Source organism: Syngnathus typhle, linkage group LG3 (genome assembly GCF_033458585.1).
Source record: "Syngnathus typhle isolate RoL2023-S1 ecotype Sweden linkage group LG3, RoL_Styp_1.0, whole genome shotgun sequence".
NCBI lineage: Eukaryota > Metazoa > Chordata > Actinopteri > Syngnathiformes > Syngnathidae > Syngnathus > Syngnathus typhle.
In genome coordinates, this window is record NC_083740.1 from 7,150,585 (window position 1) to 7,172,059 (window position 21,475).

A 21,475-nucleotide genomic window follows, 5' to 3' on the forward strand; every position below is an offset into this window, starting at 1 on the left:
TTGTCACAACAGAGATTGATTTTTATTGAGGACATTATCACAGAATTCCACATTTGCAAAAGAGGTCATAGAGCCACACAGGGCAACTGTCAGCTTGTCGTCGTCACGCTCACTCCCATTTTTAAATGTGTTACCATGTTCGACTAAATGGGGAATGTGAAAATGGCACCTATTCCTGTACACAAGGTGCCACATAGCAATGACATAGAGAGAAGGAAAGACGGACTGAGACAATGTGTGTGTACATGTGTGTGTGTGTGTGTGGGGGGGGGGGGTGTCATATATCATCTGTTTATGTATTTTGCAGCAAGAAGCAGAAAGAGCTTCCCTCAGCCACACCCCTTCATTGTTGTAATATCTGTCACCTGCTCCCTCTTGTTATCTGATGTATTTAAATCGTGTGTTTCTCCCCGTCGGTCTTTAGTGTTGTCTCCGTCTGTTCTTTGTGGGCCTGTGCTGCTCTTTCATTTTCCCCCTGGTCTTGTGTGGAGGCTCACGGGCAGAATCTGTTCCCTGCATTTGGTTGCGCTTGCTCCACTCATTTGTGACATGGCTAAACTAGATTAAGCTTGTCCACCAATATAATTCCTTGGTGGCACAACGCCACCAGCGCTTAAGTGTTGCACGATGGTTTGGCCTAAATGTAAACTAGCAAACAGGTAAGTTTTTTTTAACAAAAACTAAATTTATTAATACACAGTACAATACATTGAAATTAAATCATTCATCAAAATAAGGAGCCAGCATTCATACTTTTTCAAGTGTATCAGATTGTCCCATTGTGAATGACTTCTTCCAGCACTACCAGGAAGTCAATATGTAAAAATTATAATACAGGTAAAAATACTAATATGTGCTTTGATTTTTAGTCATGTTTGATCCTGTTTAAGACAAACACTGATAGGTTATGATGCCCTGAAAAATGTGACAGCAATTTTAAAATGACCAACAAATGAAATGAGCCGGTTCCCTTGGTCAGACAAGCGAGCACAAAAAGCGCAGACGATTGAGTGCAAATCTGCAGAAACTTGTGCAATCAGTTCACGCATGCATGCTTTAGTACCTGTGGTCCCGTTAAACATTAATAGACATCACAAAATCTTGTTAGAATACAACTTAATGACAAAATACAGAACATTAAAAATACATTTTTGACACAGAATTGTATTTTGCGGCCTGTGTGAATAAGTGCTTATGATGAAGACATGCTTTTGTGGAGCAAAAAAAACTGACATGTCCTTTTTTTGGGGGGGGGGGTCATGTGACCCTCATTCATCTCACCAGCCGGAGTGAATTAACTATTGGCTTCTTTGTTTCCCCTCATTATGTGTCATCACCTTGTGTATCCATGAGCTGAAGGCGGACACTTTGGTGTAGACCCCGGGCGACTGCTGCGTCCGACAAGCGTGACCCCACGACGTGACCCCGTAAACCACCCAGCCTCCTCCCGGACGCTCACACACCAGAGGCCCTCCGCTGTCGCCGCGGCAACTGTCCACACGTCTCTCTTGCTGGACACTGCCGGCACACAGCATGCGGCTGGTGAAAGCCCCGTGGAAATACTGCTGGCATTGGCGGCGAGGAAGGAGGGAGAGCGGCGCCTGCTGGAGGGTCTTGGAGTATGAGCGGCCTGGGGAGAAGTTCAAAAGTAGGCCTTAAGACGCTTTATTTGTGCTCTTAAAATACCTCAAAATCAGTATTACACATCTCGCCATAGACGCACTTAACTGGAGAGGGGGGGAAATGAAATAAAAAAATAACGCTTGCTTGAACAAGATTAACGTCACAAAATAGTCTGCAAAAGTTAACTAATGGAAATAGAATACTGCCTTCTGCACCGACTGACGTTACTTTTTAATCACAGCTCCATAAATACATTTTACAGGGTAGCAAAGCAAATATATCAAATAAAAGTATGCTGAAAATGTCAGCATGAAGCCAAGATCCTAAAGTATGTCACAGCAGACAGAGGTGCAGTTCAAATATTGCTGCCACGGCACTACATTTGCCTCAGTCGGGGCGTTCTGTTTGAATCTCAACTTTCCTGTTTTTTACTGGGTCCTTTTGCTTTCCAAAAAACATGCGCGTTATCTTAAATATTCTAATTCACTCAAAGGAGCTCACCCACAACCTAATGAGAAAAATGGTATGAAAAATTGAGCATGTATAAATAAACCAAACTTGATGTTTAATCCCAATTTCATCCCAAAGGATTCAGATGATAATCATTGTTTTGACAGGACAGCTTCTATTATAAAAAGAACATATTTAAAAAATATTATTATACACCTATAAAGAATCCATGAAGGTTTTCATTAGAAAACCTCTCTGGACTAAAAAGAAACTAATTTGACCACTGAATCACAACAAACTTGAACTCAAACAGCATTGAAAATTGATAAGATTATTTGGAGGGGCAATTCAAGTAGGTTAAATAAATAAAAGGGTCAGGAACAGCAACAATTTCTGCATAGCTCAGAAACTCTTTCCATGACTTGTTTGCCTCCTACGTATGTGTGAAATGCGTGCGCGTGTACGGTCTGTGTGAATGATATGAAGGTGCCAAAACCAAGCACACAAACCAAACACCTTGCTGTAAAGTCAAACAGCCGCCACCCTTCAGTACATTAGACTCTTTAAATAGTTAGTGTTGTCACTGCTCTTGAGATAAAATACCTTTATACCCTCCTCCCACCTCCCTTAGTATGTATGAGTCTGCCAGTCATGGATTTTATAATACAAAATACACCGGTAGTTTTTTTGCATCGGCAGCAACTAATGCAATTCTCAGGTGAGCATGACTGATGGTAGATTTGATGTATAATGACTTTCATATGGTAACAATACTACATGCTGACAGAGTTTACCACTGTTCAACACACTCCTTGTGATATAAGTGTGTATATTTCTTTCCTTCTAACCACAAAAAATTGTAAAAAAAAAAAAAAAGGACAGCCGTGGCAAGACTTTTTTTAAATGATGGCGCTCTTCAGTGGTTTGGACTGCGGTCTGTGTTTGTACGACTATTTGGGAATACTGTTGGCAGTCAAGAATCTTATCAATTTCAAATAATAATTTATAATAATCTGCCAATGCACTGGAATGGAAAAACTCCATCCCTATTAGACTTTGAGGTGTCACATAGAGTGATCTATGATTGAACACTGCAGAATATTTTGAATAATATATATATTTTTTTCCATGGAATCCGTAAAGTGCTGCACTCACAGTGCTTCTTAAAAGATTTAAGTTTATACTTCTGTTTTTTTGTGACACTCTTAAATATCTTTGCAGGTTCACGTACAATTTTTTTCATGTCAATTGAACATTCTAATTGTAATCGCTATATTTTCAGAGAGTCTTGTTCAACAACAGAGCAAGACACCTATTGATTTTGGATATCAGCCTCTACTAGACAATTCACAGGGACTCCAGACTGTCATCTCCGACAGTTTCCCCAGCTTGTTTTTCAGCTAAGAGCCACTCGTCTTTCACCACCACCACACACACGCAAGATCACCTGTATCACCCCAGCCGGTGATGTGACAGTTGCTGGCTTGTTTGAGCACTCTCTCCTTCCTCAGGGGCAAACAGGCGGGAAGGACGTGACGGCTGAATGACACGCACTCTCCCGGTGTGTGGCCCACGGCCCCCGGTGACAGCCGAACCAAGGCCAGGTCATAATCGTTGCTGTGGGAGCGGTAACTCGGATGCGGGACAATCTGATCCACACCGTACTCCTCCTCGTGCTCCTCGGGGACGAGGGAGTGATAGTCACCCACTCTGACTTTGTACTGCTTGGTGCTGTTTCCGTACCTGTGCACGTAAGAGAAGGATAAGATTAGAAGAAAATATTTGAGCGATAACAGTAAATCTTTCATCCTGTCAGCACGTTTATGATTCGATCTGCTCACAAGGGCACATGATGGAGTGTTTCTCGTCACTTGTTGACATGTTTGGGTGTTTCAAAAAACCTCTTTGAGGTGATAAAGTTGGTTATCTTGAGGCCAACAGAAACGAAGGAAAGAGTATCAGAAGAAAATGTGACCTTATTAGGGCAGAGTCAGAAAATATCACAAACCAAACAAAATGGTCGGCCAGCTAAATACAAAAACATACGTATAAACATATATAAACACACACATGCTCTCTCTCCATCTGTTAATGTGTTTGGTATTAACTGACAAGTAATCATGCCACCCAAGTTACCTTTCCATGTTTAAAATGGTCAGGAGTTTAGTTACAGTTGGCAGGCCCTGAGCTGTACGCTCGCAAAATATAAATAGAGATAATCTGCTCGCTGTAAGGAGGCCAAATGATATCAGGTCGTCTTTTCAGAGATGCACCAGTGGTCTACAGTAATACATGACACGACATGCAAACTGTAAACTGATACTAAAAAAAAGTCATGTGTGCAAAGAAAAGATGAGATCAGTCAACCACTATCTCCACAGCCCTGACTTTAAAGTCCAAACTGTTTCTGCTTTGTTTATTGAAAATGTATTTAATTTTCAGTTGTATTGACATTTTGTTTTAGCTACCTTTATCATATAAATATAAATATAAACATACATTTAAATATAAATGTTGTGTTAGTTAATTGGTTGGTTGGTTGGTTGGTTGGCTGGCTAGTTAGTTAGTTAGTTAGTTAGTTAGTTAGTTAGTTAGTTAGTTAGTTAGTTAGTTAGTTAAAGCTGTTAGATGATTAATGCCATCATTTTACTAAATGGCATATCTAAACACTTATTTCTATTAAAAATTTGTATTGTACGTTTTGAAGAAAAATCCATAAAGTAGTCGTCATGGTTTAAATTATATTTTATAGGCTAATTCAAAATTTCTTCCAATTTCACTTTGTTTCACATAAAGTAGTGCATTCTGTAACGAGGATGATTACTTTATTTAACTTTCAAACAACTTCCGAGACACTATTTCAAATTGATTTTTCCTGTGTTTTAAGATTCATCACAGAGTTTGTGTTTCAGTCTATTTTCTTCCTGAAAATAATCTGAAAGTGGTTGGGTGTCTTTTATAACCACTTTTTTTTCCAACCTGCAGTAGTGAAGAGACCCTGACAAAGGTTCATGAAAAGGTAAAAGGAAGGATATACTGAGTTACTTCTTCCTCTCCAAAATGTGGAAAAGTTGGATTTATCGGTGTGGGGTCTGCAATGGGGTCAGCTTTGAGTATAAAATTAAATGCAGGCTGTATTTGTTCTTCTGTCACACTCCACCACTTTTGCTCCCTGCTGCCTTCTCTGCTGTGTGCATTAGTGAAGTTTACAGATTAACTATACGTCTCTGTTACGGTGAGCACCAAACCGCAGCTGATCACTTCACTATGGGACTTCCAAATCGACGTCCATCTTGATTCACATTTGGACATAAAAATTGTCCTGTGGTCAGTTTCAGAAAATGTATTCTTGAGTTTCCTCACCGTTTGGGGAAAATCCATGTGTAAGCCAAACTCCCACGACTCAGTGTTTATGTGGAAAAACATAAATCCCCAAGATAGAAGGTTTACTAGGAACTCGACAGAACCCTCGCTTATGAACTCCCTAATATGCGTATGCAAATTATCTATGATTCCCAGTTTAACCAAAATTTAAATGTACCACCTTGTTAGCGCTTATTGTTTTCATGTTTACATGCTAATGCGTGTGCATGAAAATAAATACATCTTACTTCTTGAAGCAGTGTGCTGATGTGAGGACCCAGCAGGTGTCAATTAGAGTCGCACCACACACCAGCCTCCCATCTCCTCTGGACCCCCGTAAACGGATCGCGGACTGCCACGGCCAGCCGCTCCTAAGACACAAGTGTAAACACTAAAACGTGACTGCAAATGCAAATCCAGATTTAAGAATTCTGTCAGTTGTGTGGAATTAATAATTAACAATTTGATCATGAAATAGAATGCACGGTTTGGATCCAACTAAAGATTGGTTTGTATTCATATGGCTGGAATCACATTTGAGGTATTCAAAATGGAAATGGAATTTGACCTGCAGAGCAGTTTTATTGCTGTAAAATTAACCTGATGACTATGAGGAAGGAAATTAAATGGTCACTCCTAAAAATCATTTACAGTAGTCATTAATCAAAAATCCTCTTAACAATAAAACTAAATGGCTTCAACGTTCCATGTAATTATTGAACACAAACAGGAAGTATCTCGAGGAATTTATTGTTTAATCTAAGCACCGTATGTTTATCTGGATGAGGGCCAAGCCAGTGGAATGTTCGGCTTACTTTCTTGTGTACTTAGCGACACGTAAAAAAATGCTATCCGTTTGCTCTGCTTCAAATAAATAGTTGCCATTGTAATATTTTGACTAGAAAAGGTGTTCCATAACCCATATCTGATTTTATTAAATTACGGCCTCACCTCAAAGAGTTCTCTCCTCCGATGATTCGACGCTGCCGAGTGTGTATGAGCCGCAGCCCGCAAATCTGATTGACTGGAGCTGATTGAGACAAAAGAGAGATATTTATCTACACATCACCGTGTGTGAGACCGTCTGGGATGACTGTGATTGCTAAACCATAAATTCAGACTTGGACGGCGTTTTATTAAACATTTTTCATACGTGAAATTCATGTTTTTCTGACCAGGAGCACTTATTGTACCGTACTTTCCGCACTATAAGGTGCACCAGATTATAAAGCGCACCTACAATGAATGGCCCATTTTAAAACTTTGTCCATATGGAAGGCGCACCGGATTATAAAGCGCATAGAATAAATAACTCAAAGTTGCTCAAACGTTAATGCAATCACAATATAGTAACACTCGAAATAGTGAAAACAATAACAATATATCAATAAGTCAACGTTGCTCAAACGTTAGTATCGCGCAACACACAAAATAAACACTTAAAACTTACTTTAATAAATTGGTTCTCATCCACAAATCCATATTGGTCCATATATAAGGCGCACTGTCGGCTTTTGAGAAAATTTGAGGTTTTTAGGTGCCCCTTATAGTGCGGAAAATACGGTACATATTATAAATGTGAGGTCCTTTTTTGGAAGCAAAATATCCCCCACGCGGTGTTGACTTACTACGGTGTTTGCAGCTCGTGTAATGCGCAGGAAACAAACAGCAATGTGAGTCTGTCCGCATGTGTGACAGACAGGGTGAAGCAATAACATAGGAAAGGTCCATTTCGCCATCTGGACATATTTACACACACTGAGCTGGGCCATGCTAAAAATATCACCATGATTTATTAATCTTGGCTCATTAGTTTCTCAGTACAGTACACCGCACGGGGCTCTGCAGACTCGTTTCACATGCCGCACGAGGTGCTCAAATTGCTCTCAAATCACTCAAATAAAAAGACCGGCACTAACTCACCTTTGACCTTTTTGTGACCAGTCTGGAGTTGACCGTAGTCACAGATGACTCCGGCGTCCTCGCTATGACGACAATTGTGCGTGCCGGGCGCCTGTTTGATGCAATCGGCGATGGAGCGCTCGTCTCCGCTGCACTTCACGTTGTCCACGTGGATTGGCCCCGCACCCTCGCCAAAGTATGCCATCACGCGAGCCTTGGCTAGCCCGCTAGAGAGATCAGATGCCAGGATGAGTTTACGTGTTATAATTGATCATCATTGTAATCATCCAATTTCATAAACGTGTCATTTACGTGGTTAATTAAGATAAATGAATGCAAAATCAAGTAGTGTGTCGGGATGCTATCAGAGCGCCACATGCTTGTTAAGCCCAAGTACGCATTGTCAGTGTGAATATGAACAGAACAATATTAGGCTTGCTATTCCTCTGAGTTTTAATATGACTCATTGTGACGGAATAATCCCACTATGTGTCATCCGGGTCAATATGGGTCAAAGATGAGGTTGTACATCATTTGTATACATTTTTGCTTTCTCACCCCAAGAGAACAGTTTAACCACAGGGGAAGGGTTGTATATTTAACGACCTTTCACCACACCCTGCTTCAGACAGAATGATGATCCTAAGTTGCACATCTCCAACACGCTCCACTGCGCTCTCATGCTTATGCTCTCCAGATGTGGCTTTCACCTACACACACGTATGTGGAAGAAAACGGCACGCCATGTGTCGCCGGGGAGCAAAGGCAGTTCCGAGTCCGTATGACAGCACTCCCTCGACTATTACTTGTTATGGAAAAGGGGACAGCATCTCAGGGGGATGGGATAATAGGAGACAGAGTGGATGAGATAGCCCGTCACTTAGTACGACAACATGCTCCCCTAAGAGGTTGTTTATTTGGGTTTTGATGAAATGATGTACAGTTAAGCCATTTAAAAGTGAAGAAATTACAGTCACACTACTGGACAGGACATGTTAATAATCTATCATGAAAGCAACAGTTGACGTTAGTCATTGTCGTTTAACCCAAGCTCAGTTTGAGTGTGATGAGATGTTAAGTGGAAACAGATACACTGTGTGAGATGAAGAGATGAAAAGCAAAGGATGTGTATGAGACAGAGGCCAAGTCTAAGATGTGATGATGGATTTTGCAAGCAGAGATGATGTTCTGGATTCACTTAAGCGTGAGCAGACTAACATACAGCGATCACATTGCGATGCAACAGCTCACGGCTTGGAAAAGGGAAAAAGTACTTTCATCTGCCCCAACTTTGGACTTTCTATACAATGAGATCAAATGCAAGACCAGTATCATAAATTGTGACGAAGATGATAAAGCTTAGTTTGATGGGCAAGTAACGAGAGTTGAAACAGTGTATCACCAGATCGCATACTTTATGTCTATCTCGGTTTTTATTTGGAGTCAGGTCTGAGCTCTCAAAAAAAAAAGTTTTTTTTATGGTGAATCCATTTGCATGCACAAAATCAATCTTGTTGCTGGAACTATCACTCTTAACTATTTTGATGATGTGCCAATTGTTTTAGCATACAAATTAGCTTTGTTTTAGTGGTAACTGTGGCTAAAGTGGATCCAGTGACCAAAGCGCCGACTCTCTGCTCCCAAATTGTCCTTGGGCAAGACACTGAACCCTAATTTGCTCCCAGTGAGCCTGACAGGGGCATCAGCTGCCCGTTGATCTCAGAATGTGTGTGCGAGTTGGTGAATATGAGGCTTTTCTAAGCACTTTGGGCATTGCATGGTGTTGCAAGTGCATTGTATACTGTAAGTAAGCTTCATTTACCATCAATACCCACAATGTTGTGCAGCTTCAGCCGCCGACATCTGTTCACATACCTGAATCCCATCTGTCGACACACAACTTCAGCATCCCGATCAGTCCATCCATCATCACAGACTGTACCCCATTGACCAGACAGATAGATCTCTACCCGCCCTTCTCTGGGGCTTTCTCCTCCCACCAGCCTCACTGTGACACCTGGATAACAAACACACGCACACAATACACTGAATTTATTGTCAATCCCCGATTGCATCCATGAGCAATCAATCACGAGAACCCAATTTAGAAAAAATCTTTGACCTGGCCACAGCAATTCAAAAGCTACAATGAGAAAAGGTCAACACAAGTCATTCTCTGGAACCAGTTGCCAGCTGTTACCATGACGACTAGGGGTAGAACTAGGTAGGGAATTGTGACCAGTCAAGTTCCAAGGTTGTTCCTTAATATCCCAGAGTATGAAGAGGAAAAGGTGAGCCTGTAGCAAAAAGAGATTTTCACTCATGGAGGTAGCACTTCACCAGTCTGTTCGATTATACTCATCATTTAGTGTTCCAGCAGACACTTCAACAAACACAATTTATGGGATTTTGTCCACACTATTTATCCGATTCAGGTTCACAACTGACAACTGTCTCAATGGTATGATACAACCTAGGCTGATCATCAGTCGATGTTACAAAATATTTTCATTGGACATTTTTAGCCACCCTTGTTTTTCTTCCCTGATTGCTTGGGTGACATCATCACATTGTAACACACATGTGGGTAATCTGGAGTCCACTGTGACCCTGACCAATTAAGGTTACTCAGCAAGTAAACGTCTATGGCGGTGGTAGTTGGAGGCTCATTGTTATTTTGTCCTCTATCTTACAACTATGCACTAACATGACCTCAGCGTGATGCTCTCTGACAAGAGAGGAAAGAAAGCAAACCACAGAAAGTAACTTGAAAGCCCTGCCTGACTTATCAACATTGTCTGCCCTTTCCAAAATCAACATAAACCAATCTGCAATGCGGGGAGGTTGGACAGATAAACAATCACAAATCCACATTATGAGACTCCCAAATGCTTTGCAGTAATGATATAATTCTTTAGCTACCAAGAATGTTCTTCAGGCTCTTGCCAAAGCTACCTAAGCTGCATCAATAAACCCCCAGCTTGTGAAACAGCTATTTCTGTCTCCACTGTGTGATCTCTCACCAAAGATAAGTCTCACATGAATTATTTGCTAGGAAGTTCAACAGACTTATCACATACGGTTGACTCTATGTTGCATTCAGCAGTAGCAGAGGAAACAGAATTGAAAAGTAAAAAAAAAAATTGCTTCCTCCATCACTGTCGCTCTTTTATTATTACCCAGAGGCCATTGACATCCTCTTGATGAATGGCGCTAACACTCTAGACCCTTCCTTCTAGTTCTTTTTGCCAAGAGAGGCACTACAGGGCGTTTGGCGAATGAGTATGACGTACAGTTTGATATTTGAGCTGGCAATATGTGGACCTACAAAAGCGTGCATGCAGTGTTTGTTCATAAGCAAGGGGGTTACATTTAGGCAAACCGGTAATATACATTTACAATCAGTCCACTTGTTATTGCAGGGGAGGCTAATCAGCAGACAAGCCTGTAAAATCTGGCATGACATCACCAACCACCACTTTGGGGATGTCGGATTTTCTAAAATGAGATTTTAATTGAGTCCACATTGAGTTTCACAGAGATCTTACAAACGGCTCTATTACGTAGTAGTAGACGGAGGAAATTGATGTGAATGAAGACTTTGGCTTCCTATGCCTGGCTGTTCTGGAAAATGTGTGCTATACACATCAGAAGCAGAGTCGATAGTTAATGCATTAACCACAAAGAATAAAACCACCATAACTATATCAATAAATCATTATAGCATATACATATGAGCATGAATTTGGAAGTTGCAGTTGGTTGTCTCAAATTTCCAGGGAGCCCAATAGCAACCCTTGATAGTGTTTAGTGTTTACTAAGACCGCAAAGAGGATATCAAAAGGGTTGGCAGTTCAGCAGGAAGTCTCTGGATTTTAGATTTATTTTATTTTACATACATTGAAATAGGCATGGCTATAACTCAACTTGCCATAGCTAATTTCATGTCATATTTATTATACAATAAAAAACACCTCTGCTGGTGGTTGTAGCAAAGTAGGCGGCCTTCTATGTATGCATGTATGTCATGTATTGCATATAATCCATATGTATCCTTATATTTGACAGTTTAAATGTCACTGTCAGATAAGATTGCGTCTTACTCGTCGGAAGCCCGTCTCCGAGGCGTTCTGCATTGCACGCGATGTTAACATCTTCATGATGTGTGCAGTCATGACGGAGCCACTCCTCCCGCTTGCACAGCAATAGGCTGGGCTCTCTGCCTGTGCAGCTCACGTCATCCAAAAGAATAGGACCAGACGCAACCCCGAAGCGAGGGACCGGTGTGATGTCTAGTCCTTCAGGAACCAGAGTTTGGCCTAACCTGCTCAGGTCACACAACGTCATAATGCAGCAATATGAAATTAAAATAATGTACACGTCCGGGGCACTATATTTAGTACCTGTAACCGAGTTGACGGCACACTACTTGAGTGTTTGAGTCTGTCCAGCCGTCGTCACAGACTGTTCCCCACTGTCCATGGTAGAAGACCTCTAAGCGTCCCTCGTAGCCCACGGTCCCACCCACTAACCGAACGGTACCATCTGTGGAGATCAAAGTCAGACAATGCCAGTAAGGAAATTAGGTGGTAAAAATACTCTACTGTCTTGCAAAAAAAAAATGATTGCCCAATGGGGAAAATAACATCCATCTATTCATTATAGCGCTTGTAGAGCGTGAAGAAGTTGGTGGGCTGGAGCCGATTCTATCTGACTTAGGGCAATAGGCAAGCAACTCCGGTCGCCACTGGGCTTGAGAGCTAAAACACCACTTTTACTCACATTTGTACCTATGGAGAATTTAAAAGACATCAATTCATAAGGAATGCATGTGTAAAAATGCATTTTTTATGTAAAACAATGATGTGATCCTAGAAGCACATTCATGAGCTAAGCTTGTGACATTCACTCTTCAGCTTCACGCTACCGTAGCTGCACCAGATGGTGCTTTGATGATACAGGCAGCTTCATTTACCTGTCAAAGGACTGCAAGAGACGCCGGCATCCTCGGAATGGAGGCAGTTGTGTTCTCCCCAAGCACTTTTCAGACACTGCTCCACGGTGAGTTCATTTCCTGTGCATCTCACCTCATCCAGCCACACACGGCCAGAGCTCTTTCCATAATGCGCCTGGCCCCATGCCCGTGCTACACCACTGAAAGGAAGAAAGAAAGTGAAGAGGAAGTGTTGAAAAACATACTCGACTTTCTGTCTTCTGGTTGATGACTAGCATGGGACTTTAAAAGCTTGTGTCTTTACCTCAGCCCCAACTGTCGACATACAACCTCTGCATCACTGTCATCCCATTGGTCATCACATATGGAGCCCCACTGGCCTGCATGGAACACCTCAACTGTCCCTTCAGACATCGACCGGCCCCCTACCAGCCGTATAGGCAGCATCACTGCATCTGATGAAAACGTACAACTCAGCACCTTTGTGCACCAATCCATCCAAAGTTTCTCAATGATTCAAGAGTACGACCTACCGTGCTGCTTCGAGCAGGTCACGGCTGCAGTCATGGAGCACTCGCCTCCATTCCACATGGATTTGGGACACTGAAGCAGATCAGATTCATCTCCCTGGCAGCGGACAGCCTGCCAGTGGAACTTAGCCATGCTCGGACGAGACAGGGGGAGAGCATGAGACCGACCTGAGAGGCTGGAAGAGGTAATCAGAATAGTAATCCAGGCTATCAAACATTAATGCTTATAGATTAAAAGATGTTATCGAAAAAAACAGGCTGACAGTTTTTACTTAACTACAAAATGGCTTCAAGCTGCTTGCAATGCCCTTCAGCCATGTGCAAATTCATGGTCCACTATTCCTGAGCAAATATACTGTAAGCGCTTTTGCACCCTGCAGTGTCCAATAACTGTCCACGTGACGCCCATCAGCGACCATGCTGCCAGACATATGGCTGACATTTGCGCTCTCTGCTTTCCCTCTTGCATGAAAATGCAAGCATGCATGCCAGGGCTGGTTTTAGTGTCAACAGATGGAAGTGTGCAACGTGGTCTCCTAAGTCATGACACCATATGTGTTTGTGACCTTTTTTTTTTTTTTTTTTTAGAGGTTACACAATTTAAATCCTGTGATGATTTATTTAGAGGTGAAAGAAAATGTAATTTGTAAGTTAGGCAAGTACCACTAAGGCGTGGATGACAGCGAGAGAGTGAGTATAGCATGAGTGGTGGTAACAAGGTAAATAATGGGAGCGCTAAATGTATTTCAATACCTCCAAGGAATGGAGGTTTGGAATGCAAAGGTCACTGACAAAAAGAAAAAAAAGGCAAAAAGAAAACTGATGTGCAAGGGCCATAAACCTTCCCAACAATTTCCAATGATGCACTCTTCATCTGTCAGATAGTCGAAGACAGTAAAGCATTGTGAAGTTTTATGGTGCATCTGCATCGAATATGTGGGCGATGCAGGAAATAGTTACACAGAACACAACTACATGTCTCAAACCAAGTTTTTTTTGTGTGAAATAAAAAATGGTGGGACAGAGAAATCATGTGAATGCATATGTGCACGCTCACCCCTTGCCCAGCTGCCTGCACACAACTGCAGCGTCTTCATCTCGCCAGCCGTCGCTGCACACGGACCCCCACACTCCGCCCAGGTAGACCTCCACCCTGCCATCCAATTTGGAGCGGCCTCCTTGCAAACGCACTGAACCTTGGCATGCAGAGCAGGGGACGCCTCGTGTAAAAGCAAGGCTTTAACATCAAAATGATGCAAAACAGATGAGTTTATGCATATAACGAGAGTTCACTCAACAATATCATTCAACAATGGGTTTAACCACATTCTTAACACTCCATGAAAAGATTCAAAGACAGAAAATGTGCTTTTTAAGTAGGAAACATGGTAAAACATCCGCATGGAATTTTGACTCAACAGAACGCTCTATACGCTCTGATTCCAAATAGTACGTTTCGGAAAAAATATTACACAATAAAGTCGATATTGGTATGTGCATCGCACGCCATGACAAAAGGTTGACCTGATTAATGTGCACTAACAATGAAGTTATCAAAGCGTGAGCACAGCAGATATACTAGATAGCTAATTTGTGTCGATAGTCCAAATACACTTAATAATTACAAGACTGCTACAAACATGGTGAAGTTATAAAAGACCCAAACAAGAAGCAACAGCAACATTTTTTTGCTGCTTAAAAGTTACTCAGTGAGTGCATGGATTGAAATTAATTGGAAAGGAATCATCAACGCAGCATTGTATGACAAAACCAACAATTCTGGATTCACTCTTTAAAATCAATATTGTTTAATTATATTCTGCGGACCCATTGTGTCAAAAAGTAGGCCGACATTTAGATTTGGAAGTGATTGGTTTATGCCCTGGACAATAAACGTTATTGCAATGTGACAAAGGTCTATTCCTTTAAAAATAATAATAATAAAATTAATAATAATAATGTTAGACAATTTCGAAAATGTAATTGTAATAGCGCATCAACATGACATAAAAGCCGATGAATATATGGAGATACTGTTCTGTGCATGTGATGTGGCTCCAGGCAGGATGCATGCGCGTGTACCTTGTTTACAGTCGCAGTAACCCCAATCGACTCTCCCTCTCTGGTTCCGGAAGAAGCACCAGGCTCGGATTCTGCCGTCGGGATTCCGGCACTGATTGTGCTCCCCGACGCCTTTGCCCGGGTGACGCTCCGTGAAGCCGCCCACCTCACTCCAGTTCATACACCGTGCGCCGGACTCGGTGACGTCTATCGCGCCCCGGTACAAGGCGCCTGAGCCACGGCTCTGGGCGCAGTCGCCGAACGGCTGAATAAGTGACGAGTGGCCGTCGCTCGGCCACAGGAGCGCGGTCGTGAGGGCGAGGAACACCGCCGTCATGCCGGGGATCTGACGCTTGAATCCCGGAGCTTTGCACAGGCGGGAATAGCATCAGCTGAGGAGAACCAATTGCTTCCCAGCCAGACGCATCACCCTGCATGGCGTGGGACGGGAGGGAGCGTAGGGTGGTGGGGTGGGAGCAGATCAATGAAGCTGCATTACAGTGCTATACATGCGTGGGAAGAAGACAGTGTACACAAATGATAAAGCAAATGGTGCATGCCTTCAAACATTTGCCAAGTCCGCAAAAGCACTGAGAGCCATTTATTAAATTACTAATTTCACTTGATATTTTTTTCACAGGGACCCCAAATCCTTTTCTTGTTCCATGTTTGCATGCTCACATGTTAGAGCGACTATAAAACGAAGACACCTGCATGTACAAACAAGTATTGAATATCACAATTGCACAACTTAAAGCACTTATAAAACTGAGACACCTGCATGTACAAACAAGAATCAGATATCACAATTACATGCAAATTGCAAAATGGTTGCTATTGTGAATAGAAAATACAAACCCCAATTCCAGTGAATTTGGGGTCGGGTGGGTCTTTACCTCTTCTTCCCAGAAGACATGACGTTCATGATTCCTTAAAACAATTTGAAATGTTAGTATTAGGTGTGAATAGATGAATACATACATACATACATACATACATACATACATACATACATACATACATACATACATACATACATACATACATACATACATACATACATACATACATACATACATACATACATACATACATACATACATACATACATACATACATACATACATACATACATACATACGCACGCACGCACGCACGCACGCTCGCACGGACGGACGCACGCACGCACGCACGCACGCGCGCGCACACGCACGCACAAATAGATAAATAAATGAATGAATGAATGAATGAATTAATTAATTAATTAATTAATAGCGTTTTGAACTACCATAATGGCCAACGGTGAAACAATTTATGATAGTCGGATAAGTAATGTAGTAGAAAAGCAAAAAGAAAAAACACGCTGTTGACAATGATAAGGAATCCTGGCCCTGTCTGAACTGAAGTTTCTGGAGGATTAAAAATAAGGTACATTGACTACATTTACTACGTTTATTGGGGAGGGGTATTTGAATGGAGTTTTCTTACATGCCTATCTTATTTCAGAATGTTACTTCGCCTAGTGTAGGCCTGTAGCATCTTGATAACATGTAACATAACATCTGTTGTTTACTGTAAGGTTGACTGCACGGTCAAAAGCGGCAGAATATTTTCATTGAGTGGACAGTATGCAGCTCTGTACACTTATGATTTACAGAGACGCGTGTTTTTTCATTGGAGGAGAAAAGCCGGCAGTGTACGTCATAATATCGACGCCCAATGAGAAGATGTCTACATGTGAGTGCTTATTTTAAGTACAAGCTGTGCTGAAATATACTCGGATGGGCGGTGTCTTCATTTGATACTTCTCTGTTGTGAATACAGTTTTGTTGGTATTAGCACATGAACAACACGTGTTACATAAAGACAATAAATTAATCTATTAATCTATAGAAATTCAAATAGAAACGAACACCGTGTTTTTGCGGTACTTAAAAACAACAAACCCACCGCCCCTCTATTTCAACTAGACGCGCCGGTGAGTAGAACGAGCACTTCCACAGTATTCCAACGCGCGGAGCAAACATTAGCTGAATGTTTGCTTGCTTGGTAGCAACCTACTTCTATAAACAATCCAATGAATTAAATGTGGCTCAGGTTAGAAAACTAAGAAACTGACGAAATGAATAGTCGATTGCAGGAAATCCGCGAGCGACAAAAACTTAGGCGGCAGCTTTTAGCCCAACAGGCAAGTAAGCTTCTGCAGCATTGCACAACAGTAGCTAACCTAATAACAATACAGACTAGGAGCTAAATGAAGTGCTAAAATTATTTGCAATGTTCTTATGGCAGTGCATTATAATTGCAATATAATTGGTACTATAATACAATTGAGAACATTGAAATTGTCTCGCATATGGTTGCGTGGTTATAACGCTTGCAACATGCAAGCTAGACTGTATGGATGCAAAAGGTGCGCGTAGTTCTCGTCAATCGAAATGAATAACTGCACTGAATTGAATCGTTTCATAATTTACAATTGTGTTTTAATACGCTCATGCTAAAATGATTACAATTGATTACAATCACTTTGTCTACAGTTGGGAGCTGAGAGTGCAGATAGCATTGGCGCTGTGCTTAACAGTAAAGAGGAACTTAAAGAAATAGAAGAGACAAGAGAAAGGTAAGAAAGTGTAAATCCACTTGGGTACTGCACGTCTGGACTTTATTAACGCTCAAAAAAAGTTCTACTTTTAGGCCAGTACCGGTTTCTTTTTTTGTTTACGTTAATGTTGCTGTTGTGTGCTGCAGGGCGTCATTAGATGATTCCGCTCCTACCTCCAAGAAGAAGACTGTGACAGAGGGTGATGATACTGAGGAAGATGTGGAGGAACAAAAAGTGAGTGTCAGCATAGCCTTGAAGTATGAGATAAATTCATCAAATCATTTTTATTAGACTGATGATGTTTGTTATTGTAAGCAAGTAGATAAAGAAAGACCCACAAGACACGAAGAGATGATTGCATAAGCTTTAACAAAGATAATTTCCATCTATTTGCATAGTTGCTTGTGAGTGATATGCTTGCGCTGATTGGGATTTATTTTTTCTTCCATTGATGAGCCTGTGTTGCATTGTTGTTCTGAAACAAATACCAACAAATTCTTCTGTTTCTGTGTGTCAGGATGAGGTAGAGGTTCTGCCGCCCGAGGAAGGCAACCCATATGAGGAAGTCTACAAGGACTCAAGTACATTCCTTAAGGTAGGAAAATAACTGTCTTTTGAATAAACTCTATCAATTGTCCTGAAGTTATACTCGTGTTACTTTCAGGGTACACAGAGTTTGAACCCTCACAATGATTACTGTCAGCACTTTGTCGACACAGGCCACAGGCCGCAGAATTTCATTCGCGATGTCGGTGAGTGCATTTTGCTCGAGTGAGTGTTTTGTGAATAGACATGCCTTGAACCTGTCTGTTTTTGGACGGGTACCAGGCTTGGCTGATCGATTTGAGGAGTACCCCAAACTACGAGAGCTGATTAGACTGAAGGACGAACTCATCTCCACTACCAACACCCCTCCGATGTACGCTAAGCGACCAGATTTGACTACATTTTTACATTCCTTTTAATTCTGAATATAATGTAGAAATATGGCTCAAAAGTCAAACAAAAATCAATACACTTCACAAATCTCAATTTCCGATTCACTTTACGTTGAAGTGTGTTTTGAAATGACAAATTTGTCAAGTAGCGTCACGAAAAGCGTGCTTGACTTCAACCTTGACATAGAACTGTGTGTTCCATGTGTGTGTGTGTGTGTGTATATGTGTGTGCGTGTTGTCACCAGGTACCTGCAGGCCGACCTGGAACACTTTGACCTGCAGGATTTAAAAAGCGAGTTTGATGTCATCCTACTTGAGCCTCCTCTAGAAGAATATTACAGAGAGTCAGGCATCAGCCACACAGAGCGCTTCTGGACTTGGGATGATGTGCGTTTGCTGACTAGCTTGATGTCGTTTTAGCAGAATTGTTAGAATGCGAGCAGCTGCACTGGAATAGTGGAGCGGTGCAAATTTTACATTTTGTATTTCTTTCCCAATTACCGTACTTATCCAGCAGAGGGCAACATGCGCTCATCTAAATACTCGTCTTGCTAAATGGTCCAGTATGGTCCACTTTATATATTATTTCTGATCGTTCACATGGTAACTCAACCGCAATCCTAATGACAAGTGTTCGAGGAAATGGATGGAGTGAAGGATTATTCATGTTTCCTGTCCTGTGGCTTCTAGATCATGAAGCTGGAAATTGAAGAGATCTCTGCACTTCGGTCCTTCGTCTTCCTCTGGTGCGGCTCAGGTGAAGGTCTGGACTTGGGCAGAATGGTAACTCCATCCCTCACTTTGGCATCTAAGATGGTCTGACACTGACCTGTGACACATTCTACCCCCGTCGATGCCTTTTGAGCATCCAAACACAAGTGTTTGGCTGGTTTTGTATAGAGTCGTGAAAATTGACCTTGGACATCATGTGCACCCTCAACACAATAGTGTTTAAGGAAATGGGGCTTCAGGCGCTGTGAAGACATCTGCTGGATCAAGACAAACAAGAATAACCCAGGCAAGACAAAGACACTGGACCCAAAAGCAGTATTTCAGAGGACAAAGGTACAGCACCTTAATAGTAGTATCTATTTTCTGTTCTGTTAGGATGTTTATCATGGCTCCTTTCCAGGAACACTGCCTGATGGGAATCAAAGGAACAGTGCGGAGAAGCACAGACGGGGAATTCATTCATGCCAACGTGGACATCGACTTGATCATCACGGAGGAACCAGAGATGGGGAACGTCGAGAAGCCCGTCGAGATCTTTCATATAATTGAGCACTTCTGTTTGGGCCGCAGAAGGTTGCACCTTTTTGGACGAGACTCTACCATCAGGCCTGGTGTGACACAAGTTTGTTTTTTTTTTTCTCCGCTTGGTCCACTGGGTTGGTAACTGGCTGATGTTTCCCCCTACAGGCTGGCTGACAGTGGGACCCACTCTTACCAACAGTAACTTCAACCCAGAGAGTTACGCCGCACATTTCGCTTTGCCCGAATCCCACCTCTCCGGCTGCACCGAAGAAATAGAGCGACTGCGGCCCAAATCGCCGCCTTCAAAGATGAAGTCCGACCGGGGAGGTGGAGCAGCCAGAGGGGGCCGCGCTGGTCCGAACGTTGGGAGAGGTGGCGAGAGAGGTCGGGAAAGGAACAGACCGAACTTTCGCGGAGACAGGGGGGGTTTCCGTGGCCGGGGAGGAATACACAGGGGGTTTCCCCCACGCTAGTGTAATCTCCTGGCGCTAATTCAAGGCGCTCTTTGACTTGACCGTACGCAAGTTGCTGCCGATCGGGCGTCTATGATTGCCACCCGCGGGCCACCATAGAACCACCAGCACTATCTAATGTGCTCTCATACGCAAGCTGCATGTCTGCCTTCCTGACCAACAACTCCATTGAAGTGTTTGGCCTCCAGCAATGTGTCACTGAAATTTGAGAATCGTCCAACCTGAAATATTGTCTGAATACACTGGACAGACAGCAATGTTCTGTCAAGTATTCATTCAACATATCAGTAGCCTAAGAGCATAATTACTTTTGCAATATTTGAATGTTTAAAAAAAAAAAAAAAAAAAGAGTCCAGTTGCTTTGTTTTAACCTTTGCGGCTTCCTGTTAATTGGACTGCTAGGTTTGTTTTTTTTACAAGTTTTTACAGTTTTTTTTAATGATTTTTTTTTTCTCATTTAAACACAATGACAATTAGTAATGACTAGGGTAGTTAAGCCATTAAGATGATAAATAGCTATTAGAATAATTTTGGATTCTTTAAAATCCGTCTCACAATGACGCATTGTGCTGGCAAGATTGTGTTCAAATCCTAAAGCCATTTTAAATCTAAAATTGAAATCCGTGGAAAAAAAACTCAAAGAACCTGACAGTTATCACATTTTAGTACTGTATAATTTTATTCTCATGTCAAAAATAAACCCTTCTACAGTTCGACCATTTGCATTCCTTAATCATTTGATAAAATCAGTAGAACGTATATGATACAGTATGCCAGTGTTAAAATGCTCAGGTGATCAAAACCGTCACGACTCACGGGTAATGTTTTATACCACCAAATGTCCACTTCGCAAAGCTATTGGGTTTGTTTTTAGAGTATTTAAAATATGGACAATATGGAGGTGCATATGTCATATATTATGCTGCCTTGATTGAGCTAAAGAAAGGAATATCCAGGACTTTATTTAGAAATAATGTCAAAATATAATCTCAGTTGGGTTGTGGTCTTTAGAAAAAGTGCAAATCTTAAATTGGATGTCATCATCTTAAATCTGAACACACACAACCCTGCCATCCATAGATTAAAATGTATTGGACCCAAAATGGAACCTTGCGGAACACCAGAATCCAACCTGTGACTTCTTCACAAGGAGTCTACACCCAATTTTATGTCACATAAAATTCTGCTTGTGAAGTAGAATACAACCCACCTAATTACAGTTAATGGGAAAAGTGACATTTGTGTTTGCTTGTTAATTTTTCTGGCGCAATGTTGTACGCACAACTCCAAAACAAATTGCTTCTAATTAAATGTGTAATCAC

The 21,475-nt window shown here is 41.8% G+C and overlaps 2 protein-coding genes across 3 annotated transcripts; one reads left to right on the forward strand and one right to left on the reverse strand.

Annotated features, from left to right (window-relative positions):
• On the reverse strand, positions 1 to 15,326 carry prss12 (serine protease 12). Of its 2 annotated transcripts, XM_061275284.1 has the most exons (13): positions 14,905 to 15,326; positions 13,880 to 14,018; positions 12,826 to 12,998; positions 12,597 to 12,747; positions 12,314 to 12,492; positions 11,742 to 11,883; positions 11,442 to 11,662; positions 9,214 to 9,355; positions 7,360 to 7,565; positions 6,388 to 6,466; positions 5,685 to 5,807; positions 3,521 to 3,816; positions 1 to 1,630 (listed from the first exon to the last, which is right to left on the reverse strand). In XM_061275284.1, the coding sequence occupies exons 1-13, from the start codon at positions 15,218 to 15,220 to the stop codon at positions 1,299 to 1,301; spliced, it is 2,499 nt and encodes an 832-aa protein (XP_061131268.1). In that variant the 5' UTR covers positions 15,221 to 15,326; the 3' UTR covers positions 1 to 1,298. The 2 variants fall into 2 exon arrangements, with proteins under 2 accessions (XP_061131268.1, XP_061131270.1); XM_061275286.1 differs by lacking the exon at positions 13,880 to 14,018 and having other exon boundaries at positions 14,905 to 15,046.
• A 1,543-nt stretch (positions 15,327 to 16,869) lies between these two features.
• mettl14 (methyltransferase 14, N6-adenosine-methyltransferase subunit) lies at positions 16,870 to 20,869 on the forward strand. The gene is made up of 11 exons (XM_061275232.1): positions 16,870 to 17,071; positions 17,424 to 17,506; positions 17,635 to 17,722; positions 18,006 to 18,083; positions 18,153 to 18,240; positions 18,317 to 18,407; positions 18,672 to 18,813; positions 19,117 to 19,209; positions 19,375 to 19,491; positions 19,559 to 19,769; positions 19,846 to 20,869. The coding sequence occupies exons 1-11, from the start codon at positions 17,006 to 17,008 to the stop codon at positions 20,151 to 20,153; spliced, it is 1,365 nt and encodes a 454-aa protein (XP_061131216.1). The 5' UTR covers positions 16,870 to 17,005; the 3' UTR covers positions 20,154 to 20,869.
• The last annotated feature ends 606 nt before the right edge of the window (positions 20,870 to 21,475 follow it).

What these genes read in the sequence shown, in the direction of transcription:
- prss12 (XM_061275284.1), bottom strand. Translation starts at nt 15,220, where the DNA reads ATGACGGCGGTGTTCCTCGCCCTCACGACCGCGCTCCTGTGGCCGAGC. An exon ending in TTACTGCGACTGTAAACAAG is followed by an intron (nt 14,019 to 14,904) that starts GTACACGCGCAT and finishes CTGCATGCCAAG; the next exon opens with GTTCAGTGCGTTTGCAAGGA. An exon ending in TGCCGTCAACTCGGTTACAG is followed by an intron (nt 11,663 to 11,741) that starts GTACTAAATATA and finishes TGACCTGAGCAG; the next exon opens with GTTAGGCCAAACTCTGGTTC.
- mettl14 (XM_061275232.1), top strand. Translation starts at nt 17,006, where the DNA reads ATGAATAGTCGATTGCAGGAAATCCGCGAGCGACAAAAACTTAGGCGG. An exon ending in GTCTGGACTTGGGCAGAATG is followed by an intron (nt 19,210 to 19,374) that starts GTAACTCCATCC and finishes TCAACACAATAG; the next exon opens with TGTTTAAGGAAATGGGGCTT. An exon ending in CAGTATTTCAGAGGACAAAG is followed by an intron (nt 19,492 to 19,558) that starts GTACAGCACCTT and finishes GCTCCTTTCCAG; the next exon opens with GAACACTGCCTGATGGGAAT.